Consider the following 14,480-nt stretch of genomic DNA (forward strand, 5'->3'; position numbering starts at 1 on the left):
TTTTTTATTTTCTTCCTCAGTTTTTTTTTTTTTTTGGGGGGGGGCAGCATTTGGTGGTGGTTTTTTTTTGGGGGGGAATGGGGAAGAATGGCAGGGAGGGCATCTAAAGTTGATCAGGTGAATGAATCTAACTTGAACACCATCTAAATCTCTCTGCTTCTGCAAATAAGACTAAAACCAAAAATTAAAGCAAAATAGTTTCTCTGCAACAGAATCTGAACACGTATGTGATAGTAGGTAAATGTCAAAATAAGCTTCGCTTTGAAGTCTACAGATACAGCACCATGATCATCTTCTGTTTATAAATCTGGATTCCCTTTTGTTTTTGCATTCATTTAGAAAACAGCATTGTAACTAAAATGCAAAGAAGCCTCATGTATACAGTATTTGAAATTTTAAACATCTTCCAGCAAGTCTACACATAACACTGTCTGCCATGATTCCAAATTTAATTCTCAAGAGGTTTATTTTTAAAAAGGTATTCAAGTTCATAATCACTAAACCAGCACTTAATAAAATTTTTATCCACTGTATAGGAATGTATTTTCAAGTAAAAGAAAAAGAATCATTTCCTAGAACTACTGCCAAGAGAAACCGAGAATAAAATAGATTTCTTTTAAGGCAGAAGTTCAATTATACACCAGATTAAAAGCCACCACAATAATAACTATAACTAACTTGTTCAGCATTTAAAAATTTGCATTCATAACTAATAACTCCTATGCCAGCTAGAACACTACTGATGTTTCAGGAAGCCCACTGGAGATATGTTATGGTTATCCTTAGTAGGTAAAGCTATGCCAGAGTAAAGTCAACTTACTCACTACTTTTTAATGATTAAACAAACCATGATTATTTATGTTAGTTAGTTATATAAATTATTTAGAAAGAGGAAGTATGAAATATTGACAATGACAAAACAGATTTTAAAAAGCTATCATTGAATAAGTTAGAATACATATTCAGAGGAATTTCAATGCTTAAAACCAGATTCACATATGTTCATCCAGTTGAAAATTAGTGTATTAAAAAAAGTTAAGAAAATACTTTGTGTCTCAGTTCCACTGCACTTGATTCAAGTACAGTTTCGGGGTAGGCTGATATAAATTAAACATGGTCACTGCCTCAGCAGCCAGAAGTACAGAAAAATGTACATGTTCACAGGATAAACAGAAGTCTCTTCTTTTGTGTAAAAAAAAAAAAAAAAAAAGAGAAGCTATCTCACTCCAATACGGGAGGTCATCCACTCCAAACCTTGGCATAATCTGAAAGATAACAGATGTTATATTGATATTAGTTCCATTCCAACATCTTTGAAGTATTCTGTACTTGGTTTTATCCTTAAAAACATCTACTTAAAAAAACAGCTGGCATTTAGACTGAAATGTGAACAGAGTAAACTGTTTTAAACAAAGTCAACTTAGACTCTAACTACAAGAAGATGGAAAAGCATGATTTTTTTTGAAGTCTGGTACTCCCTCAATTTTTTTTCCTTGTAACTCTAAAAGACACTATTCTTAACGTGCTTACTCACAGATATATGGAACCAAGTAAGTTTTTCTTTTTGTACAGCTGTCCTATAAAAGACTGCTTACTTGAAAGCCAGACCTTCACCTACTAATACTAAAAGACAAAGGACAGGTACACAGACTGAATTGGTTCATGAAAAGGCAGTGTATCAAGAATTCCAAAATGCTATTACAAAATTAAAAATATGTTTATATTCAACAGCAACAAGCAAGCTTCTAATCTGCTAACTCACTCAATTTGCATCTCTATTTAAAACCTTTCCATTACAGAAGATAGGCTTTCCTTTTCTAGGGATTAGTTACCTAGTTTATGTCAGGTATGGTATGTCCTGACTTAGCTGTCCAAGAGGGCTAGCTTCATTCACATGGGGCCAAACTCCCTACAGTTCTGCCAGATCTTCCAAAGAAAGATTTGGGTCAGCAACCTAACTCTAGGAATTTTCTTGAGTTGGTCTCATTACTGCCACAGTTTTAAGTATTCTAATTACTTTTCCAATTACCAATCACTCTGCAAGATGTATCCATTACACCAGAAACCACTTCACCCTAGACATGGGGAAGATGCTTTCATTTCCCAAACAGTTGGATTCACTATTTTTAATGTCAGAAGATCACATTATAAAGGTTGTACTACACAACTGAAAAAAACCCTATTACACATTAGAAGACTGCTTTCAGAATCAAGATGAAAAATTGGCACAGTTCAAGCCCTGTAAGCAAGACACTACTCAACTTGTTACAAGCACCTAAAAATGTTTGTAGACCTTTATAGACAGAGGATCTAAGGAATGCACAGCTTTCCATTTTAGTACTGGCTGGCATAAGGTATACAAAATTTGCTACATCAGTCAGACATAAAAGGTTTAATATTGGTAACAGTTTGTTTATGCCAGATTACTTATCTTTTCATCAAGACTAAGTTTGAATGCTTACCAAAAGAAAAAAAAAAAAAAAAAAAAAACCCCACCATGCCCTTAGAAGCTTACAGCAGATTGGAATATAAAGGCAGATGACAGTAGCTTATTTCTTCAACTACACAAAGACAGAGAATGAGAGGGTAGCACACAGTAAATAATTATGCCAACAGCTAGATATTTAGATGGCAAGGGGTGTTGGGTCTGGGGGATGGTTTTGTGTGTGTGTGTGTTATGGTAAAAAACAAAACCAAAACCAAACAACAAGTGGAAAGACTTTTATAGAAATTTGCAGTTTGACCTATTAAAAAAAACCCACAAAGGTTCAATTCAATGAAGAAAAGGAAAAATTAAAAATATTCCTCTGACTGCAAAGAACAGAAAATATGTTCTTTTGGGAATCTACATTGCTGTCAATAGGTTTCTAAAACAGTATTCTCATTTACCACATATTACTGTACTAAGCAGTAAGCATTTACCCTTCTCCTGTCAAGGCACAGCAGGACTGGATGTGCCATGCGTGATCCTTTATGGAGCTCAGGGTGAGGTATGCAGATATCTCAGCAGCTGTCATGCAACCTTTCATGTCCTGCTTGTTCGCAAAGATGAGAACTGCGGCCTTGCGTAAATCCTGCAAATCATTTAGAGGATTTGTACTAGTTATTGTAAAGAAGTAAAGGGCTATTGAGCTAACTGAAGCTCTTAGAAGAGCTGTATTCAGGCTAATCTACAATTACACAGCATTACAAAGTTTTAACAAACTTACTACATTAAGAATTAATTACATTAAGACTGAAGAAAACATTATTCAGAAGTATTAATCACAGAGAATCAAACTATGATGTCTTATATGACTATCCCTTTGGTGTTGGCCACATGTTCATATACTAACTAGAAAAAGTCTTGTTAAAACACATTTCATAAAGCTTCCAACCATCCAGACAGCAGAAATATCACTGGATAAACTTTCCAAACTCTTACATTAGATAACACTCAAATAGAAAAGCCTACCAGATATCATTTCCTGGAAATTACTTTCACCTTCATTAAACATGTTCTGTAGTGATTAAAGCAGTAGCAATTTAAGAATGCTATCAAAACTCTTCAAAATTTCATCTGTTGTTCCAAAAAGAGAGCTCTAATAATGCTGCAGCAGCTTTAGTAAAAACAGAAACTAAAAAAAAAAAAAAACCTGTTGTTGTGTTTCTGTGTGGAAATTAGGATTATTACATACAGCAATGAAACAAGAACTGGGATGTAAGGTTTCAGGAGTGCAGATGGGTAAACAAATACTCCAGAAGCTGACAGTTGTAATTACAAAGTGCTGACACTTATATGTATATTAAATTTTGAGACTAATTCTCCATCAAGAGAAAAAAAAAAACCAAACCTTTGTAGCCCAAAGTTGAAAATTCAATCCTAAAAGTTTTTCAGTCTAAGCCTACTGACAGTTTTTAAGAGATGGTAAATCTCATAAGAGTTTATAACACTGGAAATGAATAAATTATAGGGGAAAATTCCACCACAAAATCATCTTTCCTCTTTTTTTTGGTAATATATTTCCTCCTTCCTACCAGACCCAAACTACAGTAATATCAGCTATAAAGTAAAAACCTTACTCATCTGAAACAATGCAAATCTCTCAGAGAAACGATCTCCACAGTTACCTGCATTGTATTAAATCCTTTTCCTTCAAAAATGGAGACATTTATATTTAAAATAATGCTAATGTAGCTCAAGAGTAATCACAGAAGGTTTTAATGTACTTTGGCTAATCCAACCTAGATTAATTTAAGATGTTTGAGGGAGCTGACCCAGTGTCAAACAGTCCTCATATAGTAACAAAACAATTCAGAAGGAAACTGAACTGAAAATAATTTATCCATAATATTAGATAAGCTTTTTAATTTTAAGAAGCAGCATTAAAACAAATGAGAAAAACAACTGTCTACTTTCTAAAATACAAACCTGAAAAATGTCTTGAAATTTTAAACATTTAAGTGAAAGAAGAGAGTTAGGTAATGGAGAACAGTAATACTCAGATACATTAATATGAAGCTTAAGATTGTTACAAGTTCAACATTTGCAAAGAGTCATTTGATTACAATCAAGGAAGCCTTATAAGAAAAGTTCTCCTTAATAATTTTCCTGTTTATAATTTATATAGTTTTAAAAGGTGACCAACATGCATGCACATTTAGGCTCAGAATTTTTTCATGACAGAATAATTTTTGCTAACGTATGAAGCATGTAATGTTATTTGATTGTTAACAACAAAAGAAAACCATTATTCCAACTCCCCACCATACCTCATGAGCCAGCATTCTATAAAGTTCTTCTTTTGTTATAGAAAGTCGCTCTCTATCAATGCTGTCAACAACAAAAATGATGAACTAGGAAAAAAACCACAATAGTACAGTATGTAAGTACAAAGTATAAATGACAGCACGCATGTTTCCAAGAGGTCACTAGCACAAGTCTTCCTATAAGAAACATAAGACTTTGGGAGCACACTAGAAAATAAAACAAGTTTATTTTGTAGCCTTTTGAGGAAAGGCCTCAAAAGAGCCTAGAGCCCTGGGAATCATACACGAAGATTACAGTTAAAAAAATGTAAATATTGTGCTTGTACATTTCAGCACTGCTATTAAGTGGCTTTCACACCCTACATCAAAAGCAAAATAGTTATGTAGGTACCAAAATCACCTACAGATAGTGGATTATATTTAAAATATGGATGACAAACTTGCTACACAGTTATCAATAAAACAGCTATTAATGTCAACTATTACTTGCATACTCAGGAAATTATAAAATTCAAAATTAAGTTCTCTGTTTTGAAAGAAGCATTTTTAGGAACTCAGCACGATCTTACTAACGAGGCTTAAGAAGCGTTACTTCAAAGTAGTATATCAGACCTCAGAAAGCTATCTATCTGTCAGGCTTAGCATTATGTTGTTGTGCAACATCATCTTAACCTTTGTAACACAAAGGGCCTGTGCAGTTGGATCACACTTACATCTGTTCAGTCCTCCACCTAGACACTTAGAGAAGGCTAAAGCAGTTGTTTTACCCTTGCTGTTCTTGGCAGGCACATTATTCTCATGGTCATGCACTTGTGAATCCTGAGACACTGCTAGGTCTCGTACATCAGGTCTCCCATGTGAGGCAATGGTCACTGGTATGAAAATTACTCTTTTACTCCACTCTTCCTGCCCCTTGTTTTGTACCTTCTATTTTATACCCTTATACTGGAGAGGAAAAATACATGGCCTTACACAGTAGGTAATACTCAAGTAAATGCTTGTAAGCATAGCTTAATAGTATGTGTACACAAACCAGAGCAACTGACCAGTGTTCAACACTTGCCCTGCCCAGAGCGTGCTCCAAGCAGCACTACGGTGTCATAGATGGGAACAATAAGTAGGGAGATCAAGTACGTCCAGGTGAAAACCATACAGATACTATTAAAACAACCAACCAACGCAAGCATTACAGAGAACACACGCTGCACTGTAGAGGAAACCAAAGAGATGATGTTCACCTGAGAGACTCCATCACTTCAATTCCTAGATGGGAATACCTTTCAATCCCATTCCTCTTTTACCACAGCTCTCTTTGTTTGCCCCCACTCCCAATAACTTAACCATGAGAGCTCCCTCCGGATTCCTCTTCCCCCAGATCTTTTGTCTGTTAGCCCATCTCAACATCCTTTCTGTAAGAATACTGACTCTTGAATGACTCTAATTCTGCCATCTCTTAGGATGGCAGAATTAGCCATGTCAAGTTGAAACTAATTAGGACAGATACCCACTGAAAAGCTTATCTGTGGGCTGTTCACATTACTCCAAAGATGGTTTAGATTGGCTCAATTTACAGATAAGGAAAGAGAAAAGAAAGATAGTAACAAAAAAGGAGGATTAGAAATCACTGCAGTAATTGCCCAACATATGCTCTAAATCACTTTGCCTTATAAAATTAAGGGGGTTCATTACCTGCTGAAAATGACCTCAAAGTATGAAGAACTAAGTCAATTTAATGCTGCTGTGACTTTGAGATGTGACTAGCAAATGAGGAGGAACAGCAAAAGAATTATTTATATCAGAGAAGCCAGGATTAGCATACTAAACAGACCCCTTTTCTTTCTCAACTGTTTCTAGCACACAAAGCTTCTAAGTAAAGGGGAAGTTCTTCTGTGCAAGTGCTAGCAAGAACTGGGTTTCAAACACTTACTAGTCAAAACATGATGAAGAACATCCTAAAAGGATCAAAAAAATAATACATGTATTTCCCCAAATTCCAAAATCAAAGATTCTCATTGGACAAATGTCCAGAAGTTATTTTACCAGATAATTCTGGCAGAAGTTTTCACCCTCATGTCTATATGACTTAGATGTAGCTATACTTTCCTAGATAAAATTAAAAATAATTTTAAAAAACTCAAGGTGACAGTTGAGATATCATCACCAGGCTTTCAGTACATAAAAAGTTTTTGAATACATGGGGTGGATCACTCGAATCTCCCCCTCTCAAAGGGGAGCACAGGACAGAAAACTTCATTTTACAGGAGGGACAGAATGCTTATAAAATAACTACAAGAGACCTCTGCTTTTAGTAGCAATAGTAAGAAATGAAGTCTAAAATCTTTTACATCAATGTAGAAGTCTCAAAGTGAGGCTACGGAAATTTTATGTGCATTGATAACATTTTGACATGAAAAAACAAACCCTCAAAAGAACTGTTGCCAGGAATTCCTCTTTCCAGCAATGGCAGCTTTACCTCATGAGTACTGCACAGCTAGACTTTCCTTTATCCTTTGGATAAAAAAGTCACAAGCTGATAAGCTTTTTAAATACCACTGCCTTGAGACAGTTTCATTCTTTATCCTTAATTACCATTACCTCAAAAACATTTCAGACCAGATGTATAGAAGTTTGGTTAAACACTGCAAATCTGTGCTGAATTTGCCAAGTACACAGCAATATTTTCTTTTTAATCTACTTGAAAAAAAAAACCATGCAAACAGCCTGTTAGGTCTGAAATATATTTTGATATAATTTGATTGTCTATGAAAAAAAGTCTAACTTCATGGTTTATACCACAGATCAAACAACATTAAAGCATACAAGAAAAAATACTTCAAATACTGCAAGAAAACTGGCTGCATTGGTACCTTAGCCACCTTACACTTTCAGAGTTTCTTCTTTCTCAAAAAGATTTAGAACCAATAGTTGCAATCTTCATAAAGTCCACCAGTATTCCTAATAAATAAATAAATGTAATTTCAAACCAACTTATTGAATTTGCAGACTTTGAAGTAGCACCACATACCTCTGTGTTTGAATAATAAGTATTCCATGATGATCGTAATGATTCTTGTCCTCCAATATCCCACATTAAGAAATGAGTGTTTCTCACCACTATTTCTTCTACATTGCTTCCTATGGTTGGAGAAGTATGAACCACTTCATTCATTAAGCTAAAGGAAACAATATCACACCATAAAGACCAGCCAGTAAAATCCACAAGGCTTGTCACAGCTCACTTACAGCAAACGTAGAAAAAGTAAATGTGTAACTGATAATAAAAATATTAAAAAAACTAGACATTTTTTAAAAAAGTTATACATTTCAAGTTTTTAGAAAACAAAGATTTAAGAGCAGCTCTTCAGGAAACAGGTAAATTCAATCTGAATTTGGACTAAAAACCGTGGTTGATGATGTTCTACTGTACTTTGAAGCAGAGATTGTAGACATGCTTAAAGACATCAGGAATGAAAAATAAGCACATAAAAGGCTTACAACAATGGATAAGCATCTGCGTTTTAAGAGGCTTCTTTTTTCAAAGGACACTTTAACAGATACTTAAAATGCACTTGTTTCAAAGTAGAAGCTGATATTCTAAAGATTCTAAATAAGGGGAACACTAAACTGTGCAAAATATATATCAGAATATAATTTTATCAGAGCACTCCATTTAGTAATCCAATATTAAAACAAATTCCAAAGGCCTATTTGCTTACACAGCTGAAAATTTCTCAGTTCTACCTTTAAAAGTGGTCAAAAGTGCTTAGGAGAAAGTTTTTTGGGTTTTTTTTGTTTGTTTGTTTTTTTGTTTTTGTTTGTTTGTTTGCTTTTTAAACATCCTCTGCTGCCTTTGTATCCAAATATATGCATAGTTATTTGGCTATACCCTCCTCCTTTTCCACAATTACAATAAGTGACAACATTCCTGCCAGCATTTTTGATTTTATCACAGATATTCTTGTGATGTTGGCAAGATTTGGGTGCAATGATGTCACTGAAAACGCTTAACATAGGACCTAGGCAAGATGAAATGCTATTTTGAAGAATCCTCCATAACAAATTTTTAGACAATAGAATCAGGACACTTTTGGAAACATCTATGGTAGATTTTTGCAGAGTGGCTAGAATTTCTATTAACTTAAAAGTCACTTTCTTCTCTGCAGCTCTTGGCAACAGGATTATTTCTGTACTTGCAAATACAGATAAGCTTTGATGGCAAACGAATTTGCATTTCACTTTCTGCTTTTATGTACAAATTTGTTATTTACTTTACAATTCAGTTTTAAAACACTGCAGTTTCTTCACTTATTTAAATATTTACTCTTTTTAGAACAACTAATATCTTTAACGTATGAACTGTGAACTAGAGCCCTAGAGATTCCACTAGTTTGCAAAGCTGAATTTTCAATGATTAAACAGTGACAAACACTAAAATGTAAACAGAAAATAAAATAGTTCATAAACTTACAATTGGTAAAGAATAGTAGTCTTTCCAGCATTATCAAGTCCCACTATGATTACTTTATGTTCTGCATAAACACAAAAAGACAAAAATAATTTAGTGGAAACCGCAGTACTTGTAATTCTGGTTAATCACTGTTCCTTACTGAAGAAGGCAATTGCTTGTTTGTCTTACTCCAATAGCTTACAAAGAATACTGGTGACTTCAGGACAGGAAAAAAAAAAAAAAAAACAAAAACACAAAAATCCACAAAACCTCATCTTCTCTTGAGACTACATTCCTAGGAAAAGTCAGTTCTGGAAGTCTTCATAAAGAAATGTTTACTAACAAGATTACTTCATTTAAAAAAAAAAATAAATCTAGTTTTAGAAAGAGAAGTACAATAAAAAAATAACTCATAGCAGCGTATCATCTCAAGAACACCATCTAACATCCAAAGACCGCACAAGATACTAACCTAATGTACTAGGCTTAATAACAACCATTTGTTAAGGGACCACTATCATTTGCACAATAAAAACAGAGAGGAAACTGTATTTTGCATACATCACAAATTCCAGCATTGCCATTTCTGAACTGAAAAGTCAGAGTGACAAAGTGGTCAAGGTTGGAAGACACTTTTGGAGGTCATCGGATCCATACCTCTGCTCAACCAGGGTCACCTGGAGCAACTTGCCTGGCATAGTGTCCAGATGGCTTCTGAGTATCTGCAAGGGTGGAGACTTCACAACCTCCCTATGCTTCCTGTGTCAGTGCTCAGTCACCTGCTTACAGTAAAAAACTGCTTCCTTCCATGTTCAGAGGGAACCTCTTGTTGTGCCCACTGCCCCCAGTCCTCTCACTTGGCACCAAAAGGAGCCTGGCTCTGTCCTCTTTGCACCCTCCTTCCAGATATTTAAACACATTAGCTTGGAGAAGGCTCAGAGGGGATCTTGTTAAACAGTCTCAGCTCTCTCAGCCTTTTCTCATGCAAGATGCTCCAGTCCCTTTCAACACCATTATGGCCCATTGCTGGACTCTCTCCAGTATGTCCATGTCTTTGTTGCACTGAGGAGCCCGGAACTGAACACACTACTCCAAGTGAGGACTCACCAGTGCCGAGTAGAAAGGAAAGATCATCCTCCTCAACCTGCAGGGAAGTTATAGAATAATGATCTTTCGAATGGTGTAATGCTACTTCAATGCTATTTTTGCAGATACGGGGTCAATAAAAACAAAACCAAAAAAACAAAAGAAAAAATCCAGAACTTATATGCTTGTCTGTAGTTAATCCTTCTTAGAATTTCAAATACAACAGCACAGCCAATCAGAACGGTGATTCTTTTGATATGTGTGTGAAGTTAGAAGATACTGATCCACTTACTGACAAAAAAGCTAATCACTTGAGCAGAGAATTTACAAATGGATACTAGAAGTAAAACTTGCATAAAACATCTGTGAACAGAATCACTTTTGAAGGGGTAATACTTAAAATTCTAGGGCACTTAATCCAAAGCAAAACAGAGCACACAACCTAGAGATTCCCTCTAAACTACCACATTAAATTTACAAAGCATAAGAAATAACTAGAAGGTCAGAAGATTTATTATAAATATCAAGTTGGTGTGTTTCTCCCTGCAAATGGGTGAATTTAAGGAAGAATTAAAGTGGTGTTTGTTTTTTTTAAATATGCTTATATATAACAGTAATTATTTCATACAGAAAGTGATTTTAATAAAACAATCTCTTGCTTGCAACTTTTAGGAAGTTTTGCTATGCAATACAGCTTTTAAAAAATGTTGAAAGCTATTTCCTTTTATCGGCCCCCCTATTACTGTATCCTGCCATCACACCCTAAGGAAAGAACTTTTCCTAGTCTTAAATCCAGTAATACTTTCAGCCCCATAAGCACGGCACCAGTAACTAATTACTCTTCCCATAATGTAAATGGTATGAAAACCACTCAGCTTTCAACTCTAAGAAACGATGCCACATAGCTAGACTGTGCTATCTCTTCTTCAAATTCATTTAAGTTTAAAGGGTTTTCAAAGTTCAAACACAGAAATACCCTTCTGTTGCTCCCAAAACAGCCAACTATTGCCCAGAATATAATTCTACTTTTGCCACATTCTGTTTTGTTATTTTTAAGAAGGAAAAGACAAGGTTTTCCAGTAAGGCATTACATTGTTCTTTCCCATCTTCATATCAGGATACAGCCTTACTGAGGAATGAATAAGAAAAGAGTTGGGTGAAAGAATATCATGCTACTTAAAATAATGAAAAAAAAAAACAAAACAAACCTCCATTGAGATGACTGTTTTTGAAAGTCACTGAATGGTTGAACACTAATTGGGGAAAAGAGGCACAGCTTATCTGTATTACTCCATAGTCAAATGGCATTTTATACAGTAACTGAATAAGCACAAAACAAGAAACAGTCACACAAGTGTTAACTAATGTTGATTTGGGGAAGCAAATAATACAATGAAAGCATCAGTACCTCGTACAAATAGCAGTTTCCACCTTTTATTAATGCCACACAATATTAATTTAACCATTACATTTTTCACCATGAGCCAGTCTAGGTTTGCCCAAATGGACTAATCATAATCAAAATGAACTGAACCAATTAGAACAGTTTCTGCTATATGAACAGTGAGCTGAAACAGAACAACAGATTCAACTGCCTTGTGAGAACTCACAGATGCCACCCAAGTCATAGTGCTATAACAGCTGAACACAAAGAGCAAGAAATGCTGCTGGAAGAGGTCAATAAATAACATTAGTCAGCAGACACTTATTGATGAGTATCTTTTGAAATAGATTAGGTCAAGTCTCTTGACTTTCCTTGTAGTAGCTCATCCTTACCACTGGAAAGGATGGTAAAAGAATCAAATTGCAAGAATAGTAAAGAAGATGTATAGATTAATAAAACACCATTCAATGCTGTAGAGGGTATAAGGTACATTCATTGTAAGGTTTTCCTGCCAGACAGAAGTCACTCAGAATGAACTCAATTCTCTACATGATGCATTTACTCTAACTACACTGAACCCTGAGACACAAAAATGAATGGAGCTTATTTTAAGATGTCAGTTTTTTTTAAGATGTGCATTTTTCAGAAAGTTAGCAACATATCTTCTTCCTGTGAATTAACATTATTAGCTCACCAGTAAACATTTAATTAGCATTGTCCAGACTTTTTTGATCAAATATTTTCCAGATTTGGCATTTTCAGATCCCCTATCATTCACATTTATGTACAGCAAAACTGCAGTGCATCACCACTACTCGAGTGAAATGAAAACAAATTGCTGTTCTGTATTTTCTGGCACTTAAGCACATCTCCTCCCCTATACTCTACTCCATGAAGAAGGATGGCACTTTGTAAATCTCTGCTTTGTTTCATCTTCCATTTTGCCAGTATCAAGTGCTTCAGACTATCAGAACAACCCACACTAGCCACAGGGAACTGATGATATGCTCCACAGGTACTGAGAGCCTATTTACATCTGTGGAATATTCCCTACAGATAGTCACAATTGTTGCGTGAGCTACTGTGCAAGTCTGCTTAATGAAAGCACGTTTCATGGGACACCCTGTGAGTTCTCAAAAAAATTGAATAGATTTAACTAGAAGAGCAACCAAAACCATCTCAATAATTACTAGAAACTACTCAATTTCTAGAGCACAAATCTTGTGAGGAGTAGCTGAGGGTACTGAGGTTATTTAGTCTGAGGAAAAGGCAGTTTAGAGGAAACCTTATCACGCTCTACAACTACCTGAAAGGAGGTTGTAGAGAGGTGGGTGCTGGTCCCTTCTTCCAAGTAACTAGTGATAGGACAAGAGGAAATGGCCTCAAGTTGTGCCAGGGGTGGTTTAGGCTGGATACAAGGAGAAATTGCTTCACTGAAAGGCTTGTCAAGCACCAGAACAGGCTGCCCAGGGGTTGAATCACCATCCCTAGACCTGTTTAAAAGTCGTGTAGATATTGGGATTGGGACACAGTTTAGCAGAGTACTTGGCAGTGCTGGGTTAACAGTTGGACTCGATGATCTTAAAGGTCTCTTCCAACCTACATGATTCTATGACTGCTACCCTTTATTATTAACAATATTATTTAGAGGAAAGCAGTGATGTAATCAAATAATTTCCCACTAGATGGGTCAAAAAATAACGTTTGAAGAGATTTTTCTAGAGTGGAATTTCAATTTTGCCAATGATAAGAAACTCACTTTCTTCTCTATGGTCACCACAAGAAGAGGGGGCAAAACCCCACAAACAAATGAAACCAAAAAGAACCCTAGCAACAAAACAAGATCAGAACACAACCCAGAAGCCTCTCATTGGGGTAAAAGCCTAACGGTGGGTATTTCATGGTAGCGCCTCATCTTATCTTAACTGCGATACTCATTTTTATTAAAATTTGAAATATATGAAGAAAACCTTTCCTTTCAGGAATTCATATACAGGAACAAAGATAACATGTTTCCCACTAGTAAAATGGAATCAATGTAATCTAATGCTGTCATGTACTAAAAAAAGGAAACAAAAAAAAAAAAATCACTAAAACAAGGAATTGTATCCCTTCCTTCCTGAATATTGATATCACAATGCATCAATTTGACCAATGCTAAAAGCTAGCAGAAGTTATCTCCTCATCAGTTTTCTGATGACAACTCTTTGGAGTCCTTCATGAGTCACAGTGTTTGATGAAAACCAAGACAGTACTAAGTCTTCTGGAGAATATGGAGAACACTGAATCTTACCATATGGATATTCCAGTTCAAAAAATAAGAATCTTCAAATCAACAACAAAAAAATTTATAAGATTCTCTTAAAAGACTGCAGGAACAATGTGGTGGGGTAGTGTATGCATGGGAAAGATAAATGGTCTAGATCCCACTCCCATCCCATTAAAAGACAGTTTGATACATAGACATTAATACATAGACAGATGAAGATTTTGCTCTGGTATTTACAGAATTAAAAGGGGTTATGTGCCCTTAAAGTGACAAGGCTATTAAAGGGACACCAGGTGTACCTGCCTTCAAAACTCAAAATATTGCATTTGCAACAGTGTTGCACAAAAAAGGTCAACTACATTTTTAGCAACTTTAGAGCGATAATGAAGCCTGCATTTGGAAACCTGATGAGAGAACAGTAACATCTGTTTGCTGGCTCCAAACTCAAAGAAAAACAATACAAATGATAAGCTCCTTGACTGTTTTATTTTGTAACCAGAGAAGGCCAAGTAAGCAAAAGTCATTGAAACAAATAAATTAACAGG

General features: G+C 35.4%; 1 protein-coding gene across 1 annotated transcript; it reads right to left on the bottom strand.

Moving 5' to 3' along the window:
• Positions 1-660: 660 nt before the first annotated feature.
• LOC103775478 (ADP-ribosylation factor-like protein 5B) lies at positions 661-12,412 on the bottom strand. Its single transcript, XM_008942937.1, has 6 exons — positions 12,391-12,412; positions 9,218-9,278; positions 7,775-7,922; positions 4,753-4,836; positions 2,923-3,074; positions 661-1,265 (listed from the first exon to the last, which is right to left on the bottom strand). The coding sequence occupies exons 3-6, from the start codon at positions 7,916-7,918 to the stop codon at positions 1,217-1,219; spliced, it is 429 nt and encodes a 142-aa protein (XP_008941185.1). The 5' UTR covers positions 7,919-7,922; positions 9,218-9,278; positions 12,391-12,412; the 3' UTR covers positions 661-1,216.
• Positions 12,413-14,480: the final 2,068 nt, after the last annotated feature.

The sequence above is a fragment of the Merops nubicus genome, unplaced genomic scaffold (assembly GCF_000691845.1).
Source record: "Merops nubicus isolate BGI_N331 unplaced genomic scaffold, ASM69184v1 scaffold22860, whole genome shotgun sequence".
NCBI classification, from domain to species: domain Eukaryota; kingdom Metazoa; phylum Chordata; class Aves; order Coraciiformes; family Meropidae; genus Merops; species Merops nubicus.

Bases quoted from the DNA above. Each gene is read 5' to 3' on its own strand.
- LOC103775478 (XM_008942937.1), bottom strand. From the start codon at position 7,918: ATGAATGAAGTGGTTCATACTTCTCCAACCATAGGAAGCAATGTAGAA. The intron at 3,075-4,752 runs GTATGGTGGGGA...AATGATTTGCAG, and splicing joins ATAGAATGCTGGCTCATGAG to GATTTACGCAAGGCCGCAGT. The intron at 1,266-2,922 runs GTAAATGCTTAC...GTTATCTTTCAG, and splicing joins TGTGCCTTGACAGGAGAAGG to ATTATGCCAAGGTTTGGAGT.